This window comes from Amphibalanus amphitrite, unplaced genomic scaffold (genome assembly GCF_019059575.1).
Source record: "Amphibalanus amphitrite isolate SeventyFive unplaced genomic scaffold, NRLGWU_Aamphi_draft 000776F_arrow, whole genome shotgun sequence".
NCBI lineage: Eukaryota > Metazoa > Arthropoda > Thecostraca > Balanomorpha > Balanidae > Amphibalanus > Amphibalanus amphitrite.
This window is the reverse complement of record NW_024882270.1, coordinates 260,489-279,321: the sequence shown is the minus strand read 5'-3', so window position 1 is coordinate 279,321 and position 18,833 is coordinate 260,489. Positions and strand designations below refer to the sequence as shown.

Genomic DNA, 18,833 nt, shown 5'->3' with positions numbered 1-18,833 from the left:
TCGACTGCCAGCTATCGACCGACGTGGAGAGCGGACCGCGGCGGAGCGCGCCGCCCGGCTCTGCCCAGTGAGCGGCGGCCGGCGGCGCTGCGTGGGCCCGCCGACTCTGCTCTCCTCCTCTCACCAACCCACTCTCTCACACGTACTTCACATCGAGCCAACTCGCAGCCCCCGAGTCGTCCAGGATGCACTGACTTTCCTCCTGACCCCAGGTAGTTCCTATCTTCTCTTGAGATTGACTACTGCCAGCTCTCCGCCATTTTACTCCGTCTTTTTAAAAGTGCACGTTTCTCTCAGACTCCTATACCACCTATGTTTCCCATTTCCTCTTTTCAGTTTCTTAACCCTCGCCCGTAAACGGCGATCTGCCACCTTCGCCCATGCAGGGGGGGGGTTGGTGCGACCCCCCCCCTGGCGTTTGAAAACGGAGCGTCGTAGAGCTTAGCGGAAAAGACCAACGGATTGCTCTCGCCAAGATCTCGCGATTGGTGGTATATTTTTTGGTCCTAGGTCAACATTTGACCTACTTTTGACCGGTCAAAGGTCAAATTTTCGGAAAAATAGACTTTTTCAACTTTCCGCGGCGATTGCGGCAAAACGGTGGGAGATATCGACTTGAAACTTTCACTATCGTGTTCCTTGATCAATTCTCTATCGTTTGGTATGTATTTCGTTTCCCTAGCTCTAAAAATGGCGCGTTGGGAGCGCCGGAAGTCGGCAAGGTCACAGTCGGCGGCAGAAATTCGAAAAATCAAAATTTAAATTTTTGAAATCTGATTGTATTTTTTGATTTGGAAGGTCCATTTGCTCCCTATAGAAGCTAATATTGCTGCATATTCCCATTGAGGTGACAAGAATTAGCAAAATAGTGGTTCGGGCGCTTTTCAAAAATAGTACCGGACGCTGTTCCTCTTGTGACGTCATAGCTCCGTGACCTGACCTGACCCGGTCAAGTTTCTTATACCATATGATAGCCAATACTTGCCCCAACATGCATGGGAAGTTTCATCACGATCCATCAACCGATGTCCGTACCACCGGCAGGAAACCTCGGGCGTTGGCACTCAGTTTGTGAAAATCCGGCCGGAGGCTGTTCCCTTTGTGACGTCATAACTCCGTGACCTGACATGACCCGGTCAAATTTTTTTTATCAAAAGATGCGCAAGGTTTGCCCCATAAGGTACCCAAAATTTGGCGGCGCTGCGCGCCGCCGTTTTTGCACTATTTCCGAAAAACCTCAGGGGGGGGGTTGCACCAACCCCCCCCCTACATGGGCGAGGGTTAATGTGGTGTGAAGTCCTTCAACTCCTTGCAGTTGGCTTCTCCGTCCCTGGAGCTGCCCACACGCACCGGTCCCTGAAGCTACCCACGCACCTGTCCCTGACACCCTTTATCGGTCCCAGAAGCCTTCATCGGCCTGTGTAGTCATGCATATCATCAGTGGTTTCTGGTATCACCCGCTATTAATCCTCTTATGCATAGGGCCCTCAGCCCAATCACCATCCCATTCGTCCCTGAAGCGGTGAACCCATCGGTCCCTCGGCCTCAACCCTCCATCGGCTCCTGCAACTACTGGTCCCTCAGCCTCCAGTCGGTCCCTCGAGTTATTGGTCTCTCATGCCCTTCCGAACGGTCCCACAGCTCCTCTCTGCATCGGTCTTTGAAGCGGCGAAGCCACCGATACCTTAATCTTATATCGGTGCATAAAGCCACCGATTCCTCAGACCAATTGGTCAATGAAACCACTGGTCCCTGAGCTTCTCATCGCTCCCTTGAGTCATCGGTTGATGGATCCACTGGTTCCCGAAGTTACCAACCATTGATCCTTGGAGCCACTTACCACTGGTCCCTTTGTTCACCCACCACGGGTTCCTTTGCCCACCCACCACTGCGCCGGTCGTTTTGATCACTAACCACTGCGCCCGTCCCCAGGGCTCTCTCTAGTCTCTACCCTTCCTTTTGGCCACCCGCCGCCATCGGTCCCGGTACCCCTCCGCCGATCCCTTTGGAGATCCACCATCGAACCTTTTGGCCACCCACCACGGTCTCTTTTGGTCACCTACCGCCGGTCCCTTACGTCATCGGTATGTGGGACCCTATCGGGTCCTTCGACCGCCCACTTCCAGTCCTGGGCGCAAAACGACCCCAGCAGTCGGCGCGCCCTAAAGCTCCAATAAGCAAACCACTTCCAGCCCCTGGAATTCCCTCAACCCACCCCTTTGACCACCCACCATGTCGGTCCCTTTCACCATCCACCACCGGTCCCTTTCACCACCCACCACCGGTCCCTGGGACACCCTCCACTGGTCCCTGGGACACCCTCCACAGGTCCCTTTCACCACCCACCACCGGTCCCTTTCACCACCCACCACCGGTCCCTGGGACGCCCTCTACCTGTCCCTTTCACCACCCACCATCGGTCCTTTTGACCGCCCACCACCGGTCCCTTTCACCACCCACCACCGGTCCCTGGGACGCCCTCCGTGGCCGCCGCCGCGTATTGATCCGGGTGCGGTGCCGGGTCCGACTCGGCGGACGGCGCGGCGGACGGCCGTGCCCGGCGGCGGCGGCGGCGGCGGCGGCGGCGGCGCTCCATCTGCCGTGTTGTCACGCCGCTGCCTTGGCGACGCGACCCGGCCGGCCTGGCGTGACAGCCAGCACCGGCTGTCGTGTCCCACACGGCTACTACACACTACCGGGAACGTGTGACCGCGCCCGGGGAGGGGCGAATACATGCCGACGAACAGCCGGTGAACGGGGTCAGTGCAGGTTCTGGGCAGGGCGAGTCGGTGCGGTAGTGATGTTCGACAGGTCTTGGATGGGGAGGGGAGAATGTGCTTGGTCAACAATAGACTGGGCACTGGGCACTGGGCAGGGTCAGCAGTTACCATGATGGCACTATCAGTGGGCAGAGTAAACACTCGGTAGTCGCACGGTCGTGGTGCGCTGGACACTCATGGACAAGTGAGCGGGATTCGCAGTCAGCACGGCGGCATAGCCAGCCTGGGGCAATGAATGGTATTGGAGTAGATATTTGTTCCTCTCCTATTGATAAAACTCTCACCAATAAATGGCTTTAGCAGGCCTCCATAGTTACCTTTAACGTATGACGAAACGCTACTAAATCCTTAGAATTTCATTCACCAAAAAAAAGAAGAAGAAATAAACACTAAACAGCATATTTAGCTAGCTCATCACCTGTTAGATTTAGTGTGTGTTGTTTGTGTTCTTTGTTTTATCGTTCTTAGCGTCTATAGACTCCCGTCCAGGCTCAGTGGCTTCTTCATTGCATGTTTCGTGTTGGTGTCGCAGTCAACGCTTATTTAGGTATGTCCTTCCTCACTCGATACCTTTATTGATAGTGGCCCTATCTGCTGATTAGATCGGATAAAACTATGCCGTCCGTATGTATAGAGGCACACGCTGGGTGACACCCTGGTACTTCCGTCGCAGCATGTATGTGTTGCTACTGCACTATTCTATATCGATGTCGCATGGTCTGTTCCTCTCCGATTGCCTCCAGAAGCACCGCTGAAGATCGATGTTCAACTAGTTGTGACCACTGTCTCTAGTCGTAGCGATAGTTGCATGCCTCTCAGTGTGGTCTGCTTCCGCTCGACGTGGCCTCAGGACCGGTGGGCAGGTGACGACTGCTCTGGAGATCTCTGAGCAGCTGCAGCAGTCGGTGGGACGGGCCAGTCGACCAGTCGCGCCGTTCCCCTGACGTCGTGTATCGCCCCTTTCAGTTCGGCATGCCGGTCGGCGGCGGCCAGTTTGGTGCCGGCGGCGGGCCGCAACCGAGCCCATTCACTGCTCGGATGGCCAGTCCGGTACCACCCGTCCAGCACCACCAGCAGCAGCCGCAGCACCAGCAGCACCAGCAGCACCAGCAGCTGCAGCAGCAGCCGCGGCTGGCGCTGTCGGGCCAGCAGCCCTCCGCGTTTGCCTCCGTTCCGGCGCCGGCGACGGTCGGCGGTGGCTTGATGCGAGGCGCCACTGGCGTACCCAACCGGCCGGCGCTCACTACCGGGCACAACGGCTCTCTGGGACCAGGGGCAGGTCTGCGAGGCTACCCTGGCGAACCCCCGAGACAGCCGGGCGTCCGTGCGGCGGGCCCCGGCCAGGGTTACCCGCCGGTCAGCCAGCCCCCAGCCGCTCAGGGTTACCCGGGCAGCCAGAGTGGCTACCCGAACACCTCTGACGGCTACACGGCGGCCAACCACCAGGGCTACCCGGGTTCTCAGCAGGGGGCCGGCTACCCTCCGACGGACGGTGGGCAGTGGCCGGGCCAGGCCGGTGTCGACAGCGTGCCGGCTATGAACGGCCCCGTCCTGGCGCCGTCGAGCGCCGACGTGTCGCTCGTCAGCGCTGGCCAGGTGAGCGGACTCCAGCAAATCAGCGCGCCAGTGCAGTCCGTCGGAAGTGGGGGGACTGGGCTTGACTCGGGTCTCTGTAGGACTGGGCCCGGCCGGTGACTTCGCACGTATACGTCCCAGGCTATGTAGAGGCTCGAAATGAGGAAGATACATCTAATGCACTTTTGATGATAGATATTTGAGTATGATTTTATGACGAGAAGGCAAGGGCGGTAGCAGCGATAGGGATTACTTCCGATGACATATAAAACCACCGAAACATAAGAGCGTGCAGTGATGAAATCATGTGAAGTTAGCCTCCGGGAAATCATACAAATTGAAACAAAACTGTGATGAGTACCCCTGGCTGATAAACCTGTGACCGCTTGTCTGGTCCTGCTTATCTGAAATTAATAGAATAGTTAGGTATACTTTATAGACCTGTTACACTACATTTTAATGATGATATTTAATTGTACCTATGTATAAAAATTAAGTATTTTCAGGTGTAGGTATTATATCTTATCTTCACAGTAATGTTGGTTGATTTTACGGCATTTCAGCCAATGATGTACGGGATTCTATTTTAAATTGAGCGCTTATACACATTTTGACAATGAAAGTGTTGTTTTTTGACCTGCCATTTTCTTTTCTTCATGACTTCATTGCTGACACATTCTAAAACTATAATATTTAATTAGTTCCAAATGCCTATAAATAAGGGCCGGCATTTATATCTGGTGTTCAAGCTACACTATATGGGTACAAATATAAGAGAATTAGACTACAAAGAAAGTATAAATCTAATTAAATCAGAAAATAAGCAGCGATTATTGAATTCGGCCGCCATTTTACAGGGCCTTCAGCCGTCGTCCATGATCGACCAGACAATGTCGTCAGCAATCGGAGCTCCATTCTCACAACCGCAGCAGCAATACCAGCAGCAACTTCAGCAGCAACAACAGCTACAATCGCAGCAGCAGCAGCACCTCCAGCAACAGCAACAGCTCCAACAACAACAGCAACAACAACAGCAACAGCAACAGCAGCAGCAGCAGCAGTACCTTCAGCAGCAGCAGCACCAGCTGCAGCAGCAGCAACAGCAGCACCTCCAACAGCAGCAGCAGCCGCAGCAGCCGCAGGCGATGGGCACGTTTCAGCAGCAGCAGGCGGCGTCTCTGGGCCTGTCCAACGCCACTGGTGCCGTACCAAACAGCTCGTACCCGGGCCAGCTGCCGGCGGACCAGGTCCTCTCCGGCCCGATGGTCTCTGCTCAGATGGCGGCCGCGCAGACCATGCCCGGCCACATGATGACGGCCCAGCCGCTGCCCGGCCAGCTGGGCCCGGGTCAGCAGAGCGTCCCGACCTACCCGCCGGTGACGGGTCCGCACCAGCTGTACCAGCAGCCGCAGCAGCAGCAGCCGACCAGCATGGCCGGCGGCGTGCGTCCGACCGGCGGCCAGGGCTCCTCCATCAGCGGCATGCTGGCCGACTTCAGCAGGGCGCTGGGTGAGTACACGCTCAGCAGGGGAATAGCCATCGACCATACCAGCGCTGTAACTCACGCCGATATGCGCTTCGAAAGGACATCATAGCTACGCTTTGACGCCTTTTTTGCCAATTATATGGGGTTAGGTAATTAATATTTGTAAAACATCGTTGGTCAAATGGACCCCGTAGAAATTCCGCTGCTTCACCTAATCGAACGACATGTATGCGATGCGTCCTCTAGCGCTCGTTTATAATCATTTCCGCTTCATATTTACCTAAAATACTCATTAATTTCATCCATAGGACCCTTTTTTCTTTATGCACGTTCTCGATAGGCAGCGACGGCAGCGTGGTGTCTGTGCGACTCTGTCCGGTCCGTCGGCGTCTATTTGTCTATCTGTCTGTCTGTCTGTCTGTCTGTCTGTCTGTCTGACGAGTCGACAGGCGGTAACGAGCAACCTTGTTAGGGTCACTGGGAGCGCAACACGATCCGGCCCTCCGCGGGCTGCATCAATACGCGCGGCTGATTGAGCCAAATTACGCCCGTAGGCACCCCGCACCACCCCTTCGATATGTAAATGTTAACGCTATATCTTTTAAAGGTAGTGTGCCACCTTTGAAAGATTTCCCATCTTATTTTTCCTAGGATAAGAAGCTTCTGTTTTTACCTAATATCGCAAAAAAATCAAAAATGGGCCTGGAATAGTGCCTTTTTCGCCTAAAAGTTTTTCGGTTTTTAGATATGTATAACAACTGTAGTGGCCTCACCTGCAAACAGGCGTCGGGCAACAATCGCGAATGCGGCGCACTTGTGACAATAAGCAAAGGTCATTATAGTGTTACGACCATACGACGTACGGGAATGAGTTATCAGCTGTCTAATCGTAGACAACACAATGTCGAGCCTTGAAACTGTAAGCCCGTATTGGTATTGTTTCTTTTATTTGGCTGTCGAACATTATTTATGGTTTGAAATATGATTTTATGTAAAATAATTGATATGAAAAAGCCGTCTTATAAGTTATGACCCCATTTCACCACACGCAAGTGGCAGAAATGACAATGATCAGCTGACGCATTTTTCTTGGCCGAAGTCAGAGCGCGCGGCCCGACGCACCACGCGTATTGGGAAATTCCGACCTCGACGAGCATCAGAAGCCACCTAACAGGCGTGTTCGAAACCGCAGGAGATGATGATGAACGGGTTTATCGAAACTTGATTGGATGAGCATATCGGTAATAGCGATTTCAGTGTGTGCATTTATTGTTCATAGTGGTGTGAAATGTGGTTGGGGTACGACCGACAACCCGTCGGGGCGAATTTCGCACTGGGGTACTCAAAATTTGAAGAATTTAAGACGTTTCCATGAGTTTTGAAGGTATGGATAAGTTCTAAAAATCCGGTTCTCCTTATCTGGGCCATTAACTCCATACGGTCCAAGAAAGCTGGCACACTACCTTTAAAGCATTGCGTGCTAGTTTTCGAATAATTAAGAACACCATGAACTAATTGAATGTTTGACAAATTCAATGGGTCTATGGGTCAAGGTCTGCCCCACACCAAACGTAGACTATGGGTCACTTGACGGCGTTTCGGCTGTGTTATTGTCGTCTGTTGGCCAATGACGATCTTACGGCCTGAGCTGATGTTGTCTGGCTCACCTCTGACCGTATCTCACCTCTGACGCTATCCCACTGGGCTCTCCCTGCAGGTCTAGGCGGTCAGACGGACAAGTCTGTACCTCGCTCGACGGCTCCGGTCTCGGCCGCCGGCTACATGAGGCCCCAGGCGAGCTACGGCCGACCGCCAGTGTCGATGGCGGCACCGATGGCGGCGCCGGCGGACCCGGCGGCCGCCCTGGACCCGGCCTACGGCTACCCGTCCGGCCTGACCGCCGAGCAGGTCATGTACCACCAGCAGATGGCGGCGCACCACCAGGCGCAGCACCAGCGCAAACAGCGCCTGCTGCAGCACCAGCAACCGAACACGGCCGGCGCGGCACGACTCTACCAGGCCGTGCCGACCGCCTCGCTGCTGCCGGGGTCGACAGTCACAGGTGAGTCCGAGACAGTCTGAGACAGAGATAAACCGCCCGAGACAGACAGTGCCGACCGCCTCATTGCTGCCGGGGTCGACGGTTACATGTGAGTCGGAGACAGTCTGAGACAGAGATAAACCGCCCGAGACAGACAGTGCCGACCGCCTCGCTGCTGCCGGGGTCGACCGTCACAGGTGAGTCGGAGACAGTCTGAGGCAGAAACAAACGCCCCGAGACAGACAGTGCCGACCGCCTCCGTGCTGCCGGGATCGACAACCACAGGGGAGAAGTGCTCCGGACAGACCATTCGAGGTAGAGTGTCACAAACTGGGACGGTCTGATACATACAGTCTAAGACATAGAGCCTGAGACACACAGCAAGGCTGGCAATCGAGAGACAGTCCGGGAACTACAGTGCTGGTAGCAGCTAGACAGCTAGCGCCGTTTAGCGACAGTCTTCTAACCGAGCCAGACAATACTGGCGGCATACTTACTCTCAAGATAAGGGTCCATATCTCCAGTTGTTAAGGCACAATGCGCCGATACCTAAGCTCGCCCGATCCCTAGACCCTGTTTCCTCGTAATGGGCTAGCAAGAGACACTATTAGGGCTACAGACGCGTACGTTATCTTACATTTGCCCGTCAGGAGGACTCACAGGAACCAGCTTGAGCTTTTAGCCTTAACAATTAATTTACGGTCTTGGAGCCTCTTATGGTAGGAAAATGTATAACAGTGAACGTTTTTGTTTGGTGTTTGCAACGTTTTCAGGGGCATTCAATGAGCTAACTTTTGTTTGCTTTTATTCTCAAAGTATTCCGCTGCCACAACAAAAACTTTCTAGCACATTTAGAGCTCTGCAAATAGTTCAGCCGATCCCCAACGTAAACTTTCGTGACGTCGCTACAGTTCTAAATACAGCCCGGCCGTCATATGCTCGGGCTTAATTTACCGTGGCTGGGCCTTTAATAAACCGCATCATTTGTTCTCAGCGAGCGCTCAAATGAAGACGACCACGCCCATCGTGCTGGTGGCCAATCAAACGCCTGCTGTCATGGCAACGCAGATGACGTCTCACGTGGAGCCGATTGTGAGGTAATGAGGCCGGCGGCTGGCGGGGCGCCCTCCCCTCCCCCGCACCCACCTCCGCCCGCGGGACGGGGCAGCGGTCAGTGTTGGTGACGTCAGCCGAGAGATGTGTTGGTGATATGGGGCGCGGCTGAAGCCTTGTGCCCATAAAAATTCCAGGGTTTGTAAGTGCTGGCGACTTTTCAGTTTTTCATCTACCCACAAATTAATTATGCTCACTTTATGTGGATACCGTATGTGTCATCGTATTTGTGAGACTAATGATATACTGACAACACATTGTGCTTTGCTGAGATTCAGTGAGGAGTGTACCGTGACAAAGTTGACGTCTGACGACATCTATAGTAACAGAGTCGTGTTATTTGTTCCAGGCGACATCCAATCACCGGGGACCTAATTTATACCAGTCCGGTATTTATACAAGGTATGCGCCTGAGCCGAGCAATCACAACGTTTTTTAGGCGTGGTAACTTGCACGCAGTGTTTCTGATTATCTACTGTGATAGCTTGCGTACCTGTCTCAAAAATGACTCAGTGATTGCATGTTATGACGTCTTAGCTGGTGCCTTTCTTTCTAAACATGGCTGAGCAAATATGACGGATAAATGATGCTTCGTCTTAGCATTAGGTATCGGAATGTCATACCGTTCCTCGCATCCTCTCTGAGCACTCTATGTAAGTACTTCTTAGCTACCTCATCGCCTCTTCTAACTCTTCATTTACCTCCTCATACACTTCTTGACCTCTCTGATTCCGGTCTCACCCTCTAGGCACTCCTGTGGGCACTCCGGTCACCCCTGCCGGCACTCCCCGCGGCCTGCGCGATGACTCATCAGACACGATGAGCGAAACGGACAGCCAAAAGTCCCTGCGAATCCGTCGAAAGCTTCCATACCTGCCCATGGATCAGGAGGCTGCGCCGCTCCCCGTCGCCAGAAAACGCGACAAACACAAACTGCTCGGCAAAAGGTGAGTGTGATCGCTTCTCCTGTGGTCGAGAGCGACTCAGGTCTCCTGTATCTGCCCCGTGGCGCTGCCCAGAGACGTTCACGTCAACGATTACTTACAGTCGACCGAGTCTTTATAGTCTGGTATAATTAGCTACTGCGCTCTCACGCTAAAATTAGGCATGTTTCTGTCTTCAGAGAAAAGGTTCATTAGATTCTATATTCTATTGCAGTAGCGTGACACTTTCTATTTATAGATGTAGTGAAAAGGCTCATTGATGCCTACTGCTCAGCACAAGACGTATTGATTTCTTGTAACTCGTTAGTCTTTCGATAGCGAGTAAATTTTTTCATAAGTGTCCATGATAAGTGCTTATTACGAGCGAGCGAGCGCAGCGAGCGAAGTGAGTCTTTTCAATATAACGGAAAATCTCAGTATGAGCGGCCCGACCCGGCCCGGCCCGGCCCGGCCTGTAACGCTTTTGAGAGGCTTATATCTCAGCAACAGCTGGACCGATTGGCCTGCGGTCTTTTTTGTTGGGTAGCCCCATCCCTTCTACCCCGTAATTGACTACTTTTGATGCATCTCAGTGACCGTCGTGGCACGTGCCACGTGAAAAGTCAAGGGTGTTCAAGCTGTTTTGCAAAAGTAGTGATTTTGAGAGGCTCATATCTCAGCAGCCGCTTGGGCGATTGTCTTGCGGTAATTTTTGTAGGGTAGCAGCATCCCTTCTACCAAAAATAGGATACTCTCGATGCATGTGGGTCACCCCCAGTGCACGTGCAAAATACAATAATAAGAGGTGTCAAATTTGTTCCCATTTTAATAACTTGGTAATTACAGTGGGGCGATTTCGCTGAAACTTGGCATACAGGTAGGCACCCACCAGACAATGCATTCCCATGTGTTGCGGTTAAGGTGCTACTGCACGTGCGCACGTGCAGGGGGCGTTTCCAGATCTCGAGAACGGCTGGGTCGATTGCGCTCAAATTTGGTACACGGTTGGGGACCGGTTAGTACTTAGTAGGGTGCCGTGCAAAAGTCATTTTGGACCCCGTTTGCACGTGCGCACGTGCAGAATGCCGCTTCCAGATCTAAGGAACGGCTGGGCCGATTGCGTTCAAATTTGGTACACCACTAGCGACCGGTTAGAAGGGTGCTTTGCACAAGCCCGTTGGAAGTACCCTCTCGCCCTTCTGCACGTGCAGGGCTCACTATCTCGCTCGCTCGTTCTTCGCCCAAAAGGCGTTTTACTGGTACTTTGTTCGACCTGGCACGGCTCCCCTTCTTTAACGATATCTATAGAAGAGACTCAGCTGTGCTCGGGCTGAGGCGAGTTAACCCTGAGAAGTTGAGCATGCAACTCGGCGCTCTTCGTACTGACCAGCTAACTTTTCTTAATCGGTATCGTGGGAAGAATGTCTGGCCTGCAAAGTTAGCGCCGCGGAATGACGCCCTCACCCTGCTCGGCCAGGGGGCACGGCGGCCTGTACCGCCAGACGTCGCTGGACAGCGCGGACCTGCGGGAGCCCACCTCGCTCAACAGCCTGGCCATGGCGCGTCCGAGCACCAGCATGACGAACTTGGCGGCTGCCGCCAAGACGCCGCTGCCGGAGCTGCCGGCCCGACCCGGCTCGGCGCTGGGCATCATGAGCGAGACCAGTCGGCTGGCATCGCTGGGTGAGTGTAGGGAGTGGACAGGAGACCTCGGAATTCCGCGGATTCCTCAGACCTTCGGAATAGGGAACAGCTGTGGTGGCCCTGCCTGCAGCCTGGGGTCACCGTTCCCAGCTACCAGAAGAAGGTCAAAACGATCTCTGATATCTTTGGCTGTAAAAAAGAAGAAGAAGAAAAGCAGTCGACCATTTATCTGTGCCTACTTAGGTTATCATATTTATGCTAGCCATTCCATAAAACGAAGGATAAATCAAAGTGATTAAAAAAATATGTTATGCAGTTCGCCTTGCCTTGAGGTGTCCTGTTCCCTATTGTGCCTTGATTGGTATGTGTGTCCTCCCGCCTGGAGCAGAGGCGGCCCGGGAGAACCTGAACGCCAGCATCGCGTCCGTTCTGCCGCCGGACCTGCAGCACCTGGTCTACAGCCGGCCCGGCGTCTCGTCCTCCTTCTCCGAGACGTTCGCCAATCAGGTGAGACAATTGGATAAGCTTAGCTTATTGACCAAACATCCACGGACTCATTTATGGACACCGTCCAATGTCAAGAGCACGGGTATCGTATGGGTGCTCGTTTGTATTCCAATTCACCTTAAAATAACCCTTTATGAGCCCTTATGATAATTCCGACTTCATTTCGACTGCACCCGGATCCCTCCCCCGTGTGCACTGACATTTCCCATCCATGCCTCGTCTGTTCCACATCTGTACCCGTTCGTTCACTGCAGTAGGTCCCTCTGGTATTCCATTCGCGCTCTGTCCGTCTCTATCCTACCGCCACAGCTCGGTCCGCTGTGACCCATCCGTACCAGCACCCATTCGGTGCCGTTGCCGCATTTTATCACCGTCGCTACAGGCGTCGGCCAGCACCGGTATATCGGCCGCCGCCGCCGCCCGCCGACCCTCGTATCGACTGCTGAACGACGGGGCACCGGAATGGCGGCGCTGCGCCCGGGGTGAGAGGGGAGGGGTGGGGAGAGGGACAGTGGGCGGTGGCGACGGGGATGGAGAGGGAGGGGCAGTGGGCGGTGGCAACGGGGAAGAGGAGGCGCAGTGGGCGGTGGGCGGTGGTTGACGGCGCCCTTGGCGCAGTGGGTGGCGGCGACGGTGGCAGTGGGCGGCAGAGACCGCACTTTGGTAGACCGGACGAGTGGGTGGATGAGGCGAGACTGGCGATCTGAAGGTGATGCGAAAGGGCATCGGTCTCTGCCAGAGAGGTGACCACCCACCCCGCCCCGCTCTGTCTCAGCTGACGTACGCAAACAGCCTGAAGAACGAGCTGCGGACCGCCTCAGACGACAAGCGCCGCCTCCTGGAGGCCGAGCTGTCTGCGCTGAATGAGGAGCGTCGGCGCACACTGCGCCAGACCAACCTGTCACCAGCCACCCGCCAGAGGTGAGCGTCCTGACTTTATCGTTTGTTCGTCAACGAAGGTAGTCAGGCCATCAAACAAGCTCGACTGAATTTGGAACTTGTGATGGAAACAGACGGTTATGTGATGTCGGTTGTCGCGGAGGTCTTCCCTGTGAGACGGACCGAGCTGCTGCCCTTCCAGAATTGAGCAGCGGATGGGTCTGACGTCCTTCAGCCCGACGCTGCGCCGGCGCCGGTTTCCAGTCGGTCGCCGTCACCTCAGCGATCCGAAGCTGTTCAGCGCCAACGTCTCTCCAATCAGGGACGACGAGGATATGCTCATGGTAAGGAACGGCAGAACACCACTGAACATTGCTAGAAATAGTTAAGGATAACTGCAGTGTCTTTCCTTATGTACGAGTATAACAGCTCAAAAACAACTATTTTACAAGACGGTCTACACAGCCGTCTAGCTAGAATCCTAGCTACAACACAGTTTACTTCATTCAATACTTCAATTGCCGGATCGACACACATCCGAAGACTTAGGATAGGACATGATCAGTTTAACATTCGTGGCCGTGCTCGCCTCTCTTCTTCCCTTCCACCGCATTGATCACCTGTCGACTGCGTGTGACCCGTGTCCCCGCCGTCCCGCCGCAGAGCTACGGCGGTGTGCTGGGCTCACGGCTCAAGTCGCTCGAGTACGAGAGTCTGGACGGCGGTCGTCTGGACCGGAGCGGCGCCGGCGGCTGGGGTGACCCGTCCCAGCCGTATATCGGCTCGTACCCGTACGGCGGCGGTCTGCGCGATACGGCTATCAGCGCCTACCTGGGCGGCGAGGACGGTCTGGAGCGGCGGCTGGCCGGCGCCGGCGCCAGGTGAGAGCGTCTCAGCGCGCCCACTCCGCCGTCACCGCTTCTCTGTCTCTCGCTCTCGCTCTCTGGCTCTGTCTATCTCTCCCCACGTAGTCCTGAATGTCACGTGTTGCAGCGGCCGGCGATGGAGCCCGATCGCCGGCCCTAGTCTGTAGAGGAGTGTGTGTGCGTGTTTCGTGTAGCACTCCCTGCCGACTGCCCTTACTCACCGGTACGCGCTCTCCGCTCCCTTTAGCTCGTGTATTTCTTCGAAAAGTTTAGGTGTGTGAGGATGCGTCGGATGAGACGTGGAACGAGATTAATTAATGGCGTTGAGAAGCGTGTGTGTTTCTGTAGTGAGTGTTTTCACCCATGTTTCCTATATATAAGCAACATCTCCTGAATATTGGTTTGTCGCAGAAGATATAGAACTATCGTGCCTAATCCTCTCCCTTTCATTTCTATCAGATTTGCTTTTCGATCTGTGTTGGTAATAATTCGTAAGTTTAATCTGATTCATCTGTTTTTAATGCGTTGTGTTCATATGCCTCATTTGAAACACCTCCGCCGAGCTCTTTTCCATATCAGGCTTTATATAACGGCATCCGTTGATAATTTTCAAGCTCACAATGGCAAATGGAATTCCCGGTTTCATAGGGAAAAGTTAGCTGTCAATGATACACATTTGAGTCTTGTAAGGTGATGTGAGCACCGATTTAGTTCATGATTGTATCATGTTTGAGTTTTATCATGCTCGTATTTATCTTTCCTTGAGCTAAAGTTATCCGAGCTGATTCCATATCTTATCTGGCTTATATCGTCGGACCTTTGCTGTCGGACAACTGCAACTATAGGAGGAGCCTCTATAGTCTACCTCCTCACCATTCCTGCCCTGATCGCAATAACCGCCTAGCCGAGAGGCGGCGCCTGTGTCAGATCAGCCGCTCTCCTATACCCACTCAGCAGCTGTGCCCTCGGTAGCAGTTTGTTTTTCTGTCTCTCGCACAGGTCCAATGAGGGCAGAGGGGTTTGGGATGACGAGTTCACCATGTAAAGACTGTCTTCTGTTAAGGTACTCTCTCGGCGGTGTTTGACCGGTTTTGCCTGCTAGCTGCATCCCCCGGCTTGGCGCTGTTCCGGGCGCCGGGTCGGTCGGCCGGCCCCCCACCCCCGCTGTCGTGGTGCTTGCCTGCCTGCCTGCCGCCCCTGCTCGCGTCGGCGTCCCCTCTGCCGTGCTCGTGGAGTATGTGTATGGTTTGTCTGCGCTTACTGAGGTCATTGACCGCGCGAAGACGCTCAGGGGATTGACTAGAGAAGTTCGCCTGGAAGCTGCATCCATCGCCAGGCTGATGCAGCTCCTTTGTCTACTTTTTCCGCCTGTCCGATTTTTTGTAGTTTGGAATTTCATTATCAACTATGTAAATCGTAAACTGTCATGCGATGATTCCAAAATTATGTACGTTTTGATTATCGCTTGTATTGTGCATTTGGACAATGTCTGCGTCGTACGTTTCAAGTTCTACGACCGTTTAGGCTGTATATTATGAGCTAATGTACAATTAAGCGATTTTTGACAATGAACTATTCATGATATACTTTGACATATGCATTGCTGTAATGTATATTCTGCATTTGATTTATCATTAAGCTTATCTATAAGCATTTTATCATGTGAATCACTTGCCGAATGGAAGTGTGTCGTCCTAAATTTTCGATCATTTTATTTTCGGTGAAGTGAAAGCCATTGAAACTGTATACCGCTGTTTCCCATTTCTAGTGTGCATCGCTCGTTATGGTTGCTGAATCTAGGGCGCTTTGTTTGAGCAATTTTGGAAGTACTTCACCACATCGGTTGATTATATTTTAAGAGAAAGTTAATTCCATATGAATGTGGTGCAGAATATCTCAACTATAGTGTAGAGTGGTTTCACCTAACCGATTTGAGGAGGAAACCAGATCCACCGGGAAGCTGTTACCTGTTTCTAATGGCGACCAGTTGTGGCGGTGGTCTGGTCTGCTGGTCGGCCGCTGCGCCGGCTGCGCGTGTGTCAGACCTGCTGGGTCGCTCGGTGCGGTGACGCTGTCCGTATCTTTGGTCCGGTAGGTCGCTTCAGCGTCGGCTCAGTGACGGCGGCCTGCAGCCGTCCGATCTGTCGCGCGGCTACCCCGGCGGCGACTCCAGTCCGCGCCACCGGCTGTCGCGGCGCGCGCGCAAGCCCCGCTCGTGGCACCCGTCGCCGTACGGCAGCGATGACGAGGACGAGCTGATCGGCCGCGACGAGCGGCGCCACAAGATCAAACAGGAGATCTCGCGGCGCCGGCACCACATCGAGGAGAACTCGAGCCTGCACGACGAGCTGCTGCGGCTGGCGCGACTGCGGGAGAGCGCCGAGCTGAGCCTGAGCGACCGCTCCGAGCCGGCCGGCGCGCCGGGACGACCCTCCGGCGGCCACTCGGTGCTCAAATCCATTGACGAGATCATGCGCGACGAGGGCTACGGTCGGCGTGTGCCCGACCCGGGCCTGAGCTACTACAGCTCACCGCCGGCGCGCCGGCCCGACCTGGACGGCCGCGTGGGCCGCAAGTTCTCCAGCTCGGACGAGGAGCGCAGCATGAACCGTCTGGCAGCTACCTTCAACGCAAACGAACTGTACTATGACCCCATGCCCGAGTATTCGTCTTACAGCAAACAGAGAGTGGACGCTACGGGCGCACTTGGCATGGACTCTGCGGCCCGGTCGCGTCACACACAAAGAGCCGATGATCCCAGCGCGCGCAAATTATACAAAGGCAAGTATGACCGGAGGTGGCATTGATGTATCTAGTGTTGTGCGAGCAACGCTGTTTGGAATGGTTGTTGGACCTCCACCCTCTCTATCCTCGTCAGTCTTGAGCATTGGAGTTCGGTGTGATATGGTTTCTCTCTCACCGCTTAGCTTGTCTAGTGGCCTGGCCTGTGTATCCAACGCTTCAGGTGTTTTTTGGCTTCATTTGTTGTCGTGCCATACCTTTTTGAGGGCGGCCACACTGCTCGCGGCCTGTCCGTCACCCGCGCCTGCTTCTTTGTCACACGCCGTAACCGCAGCGTGCAACTGCTCTGTGAATGGCTGGCTTCACTCTGCAGCACCCGGCCCGCGAGCGGATGGGACTCGACTCGGCCGAATGTGACCCTATACCCACACGTCGGTTTGGTTTGTGCCTTACATGGGCTCCAGATTTGTACAGTATTGTATGGTGATTGGTTTTGTGGCATTCCTGTCATATCATGAACGAAAAGCAAGGAAGCACAAATCGCTGCCACTGAGCCGCACGCTTTTGCTTGTGTTGTACAGGTATCACTGTAAGTTATTGCTGCCATATGTGTTATAGTGACGGACGATGACAACGTACCTTTGTAGAATGATATAGGGTTCGTCTGTGCCCCTTTTTAACTGCTTGATTTGATCGACATGTTAAGGATTCGCGTCAGCAATTCACGTGTATATGATCTCAGATATCTGAGATTCTTGCGTACATATATTTGCCCGTATATGTATTTATGATTTGTATTGACGGGAACACACTCAATGGCTGGTCGTTTATTTTGACAGAAACTGTTTCGCCTTTTGCAATAGAATCGTTGGTAATTGCGCCCATGTTGCAACTTCCACACATGAATTTTAGCTAGTGGCTTGCGCTAAATAAATGAATTGTAAAATGTCCTGTAAAGTTTTTCTTCTTTGAATCAAAATTACTCACGATAGACGCACGAACGCTATCAACGCCGAAGAACAACGACCGCCGAATACCCTCGACTGTTAACACAGGGACTCCAGGGTGGGAAACAGCCTGCTACATATAAGAACAGGTACAGGGCCTGCTACACGATTTGACGTTATCGCAATGTCGACACTGAGCTCAAAACGATTGTCCGTACTGCAATTAAGCAAAGCTCTGGAATTAGTAGGCATACAAATATGCTTCTAGATGATATTTAAGAAAGTTTGTGTGCTGTCTTATCTATACCGATTATTCGTGACTCACGACTGTTATCAAAACGGCCACAGAACGTTTATATTTTCTTATGCACTTGCAAATATTACGCAACTATCACTACATAAAACGGATTGCATGGCTCTCAAGCAGCAGCACTGTATACTTAAACACATTCCAGTGGCAGAATTACATATATGCTATTTGGCTGTGGGAATTATTGGGCCCAAAAATAGTTACGACTTTGTTGACACTGCATCATGACGCACTGTGTAGACAAAACTATGTTTCATGTGCTCAAACTAAACGCATGTATGTATTTGATGTCACTGTGCCTAAAAGCTCATCCATGTTGCATCCTGGCAATCTGAAGAAAAGCAATTCAGCCATATAAGTTGAAGCATGATGCAATAGTTTAAAACGAGACATTCCGTGCCATATTTTAAAATGACTTTTAGGAGACTTCAAAGCACAATGAAATCATTACTTGAGTCGATACTTTTTGAATAGTGACCTTGTATGTATCTTGTCCATTCCATCAGAGCCGCTTTACTTGACCGTTTCCATCACGGAAACATTGAACAAACCATAGGCGGCGGAACGGGGAGGGCACCGGGGCACCGTGCCCCCCTTTGATTTTGGCATTTTAACATTAGCCCTATAGGCGTTGCATGGAAAGAATGGGACCAAAAGCCGGCAGTGCCCCCCCCCTTAATTGAAGGTGTTCCGCCGCTACTGGAACAAACGGCATTTAACCCTTGCCGGACCTACTGGCTTTCTGTAGGTATACGCTCCGGCCTAGGGGAGGGTTGGTGCAGCCCCCCCCCCCCCCCCCCCGCCGTTTCGCCGTAATGGAGCTAGAGCCTCGCGGAAAAAACGAGCGTGTGCGCCGTTACGAGGCGCAGCGATTGCCACCCGATTTTAAGGTCTCAGGTCAACCGGCAACCTTTGAGGTCAGGTCAAGTGGCTCATGTCACGGGTTCGGTTTGTGGGAAATAACTTTGCAAAAATGGCCACAGAGACGCGATTTTGGCATCATCGTGTTCGCCTTGCTCA

General features: G+C 53.3%; 1 protein-coding gene across 1 annotated transcript in view; it reads left to right on the top strand.

The window, feature by feature from the left end:
• LOC122365984 (histone-lysine N-methyltransferase 2D-like) overlaps positions 1-17,504 on the top strand; it is a 65,400-nt gene extending 47,896 nt beyond the window's left edge. Inside the window, exons 12-24 of the mRNA XM_043337699.1 lie at positions 3,747-4,376; positions 5,213-5,388; positions 5,434-5,864; positions 7,559-7,903; positions 8,877-8,979; positions 9,345-9,397; positions 9,744-9,942; positions 11,396-11,601; positions 11,951-12,069; positions 12,845-12,990; positions 13,151-13,292; positions 13,612-13,829; positions 15,910-17,504. Of these exons, the coding sequence (XP_043193634.1) occupies positions 3,747-4,376; positions 5,213-5,388; positions 5,434-5,864; positions 7,559-7,903; positions 8,877-8,979; positions 9,345-9,397; positions 9,744-9,942; positions 11,396-11,601; positions 11,951-12,069; positions 12,845-12,990; positions 13,151-13,292; positions 13,612-13,829; positions 15,910-16,621 (3,480 nt within the window). The 3' untranslated portion in view covers positions 16,622-17,504. The remainder of the gene's footprint in view (positions 1-3,746; positions 4,377-5,212; positions 5,389-5,433; positions 5,865-7,558; positions 7,904-8,876; positions 8,980-9,344; positions 9,398-9,743; positions 9,943-11,395; positions 11,602-11,950; positions 12,070-12,844; positions 12,991-13,150; positions 13,293-13,611; positions 13,830-15,909) is intronic.
• The last annotated feature ends 1,329 nt before the right edge of the window (positions 17,505-18,833 follow it).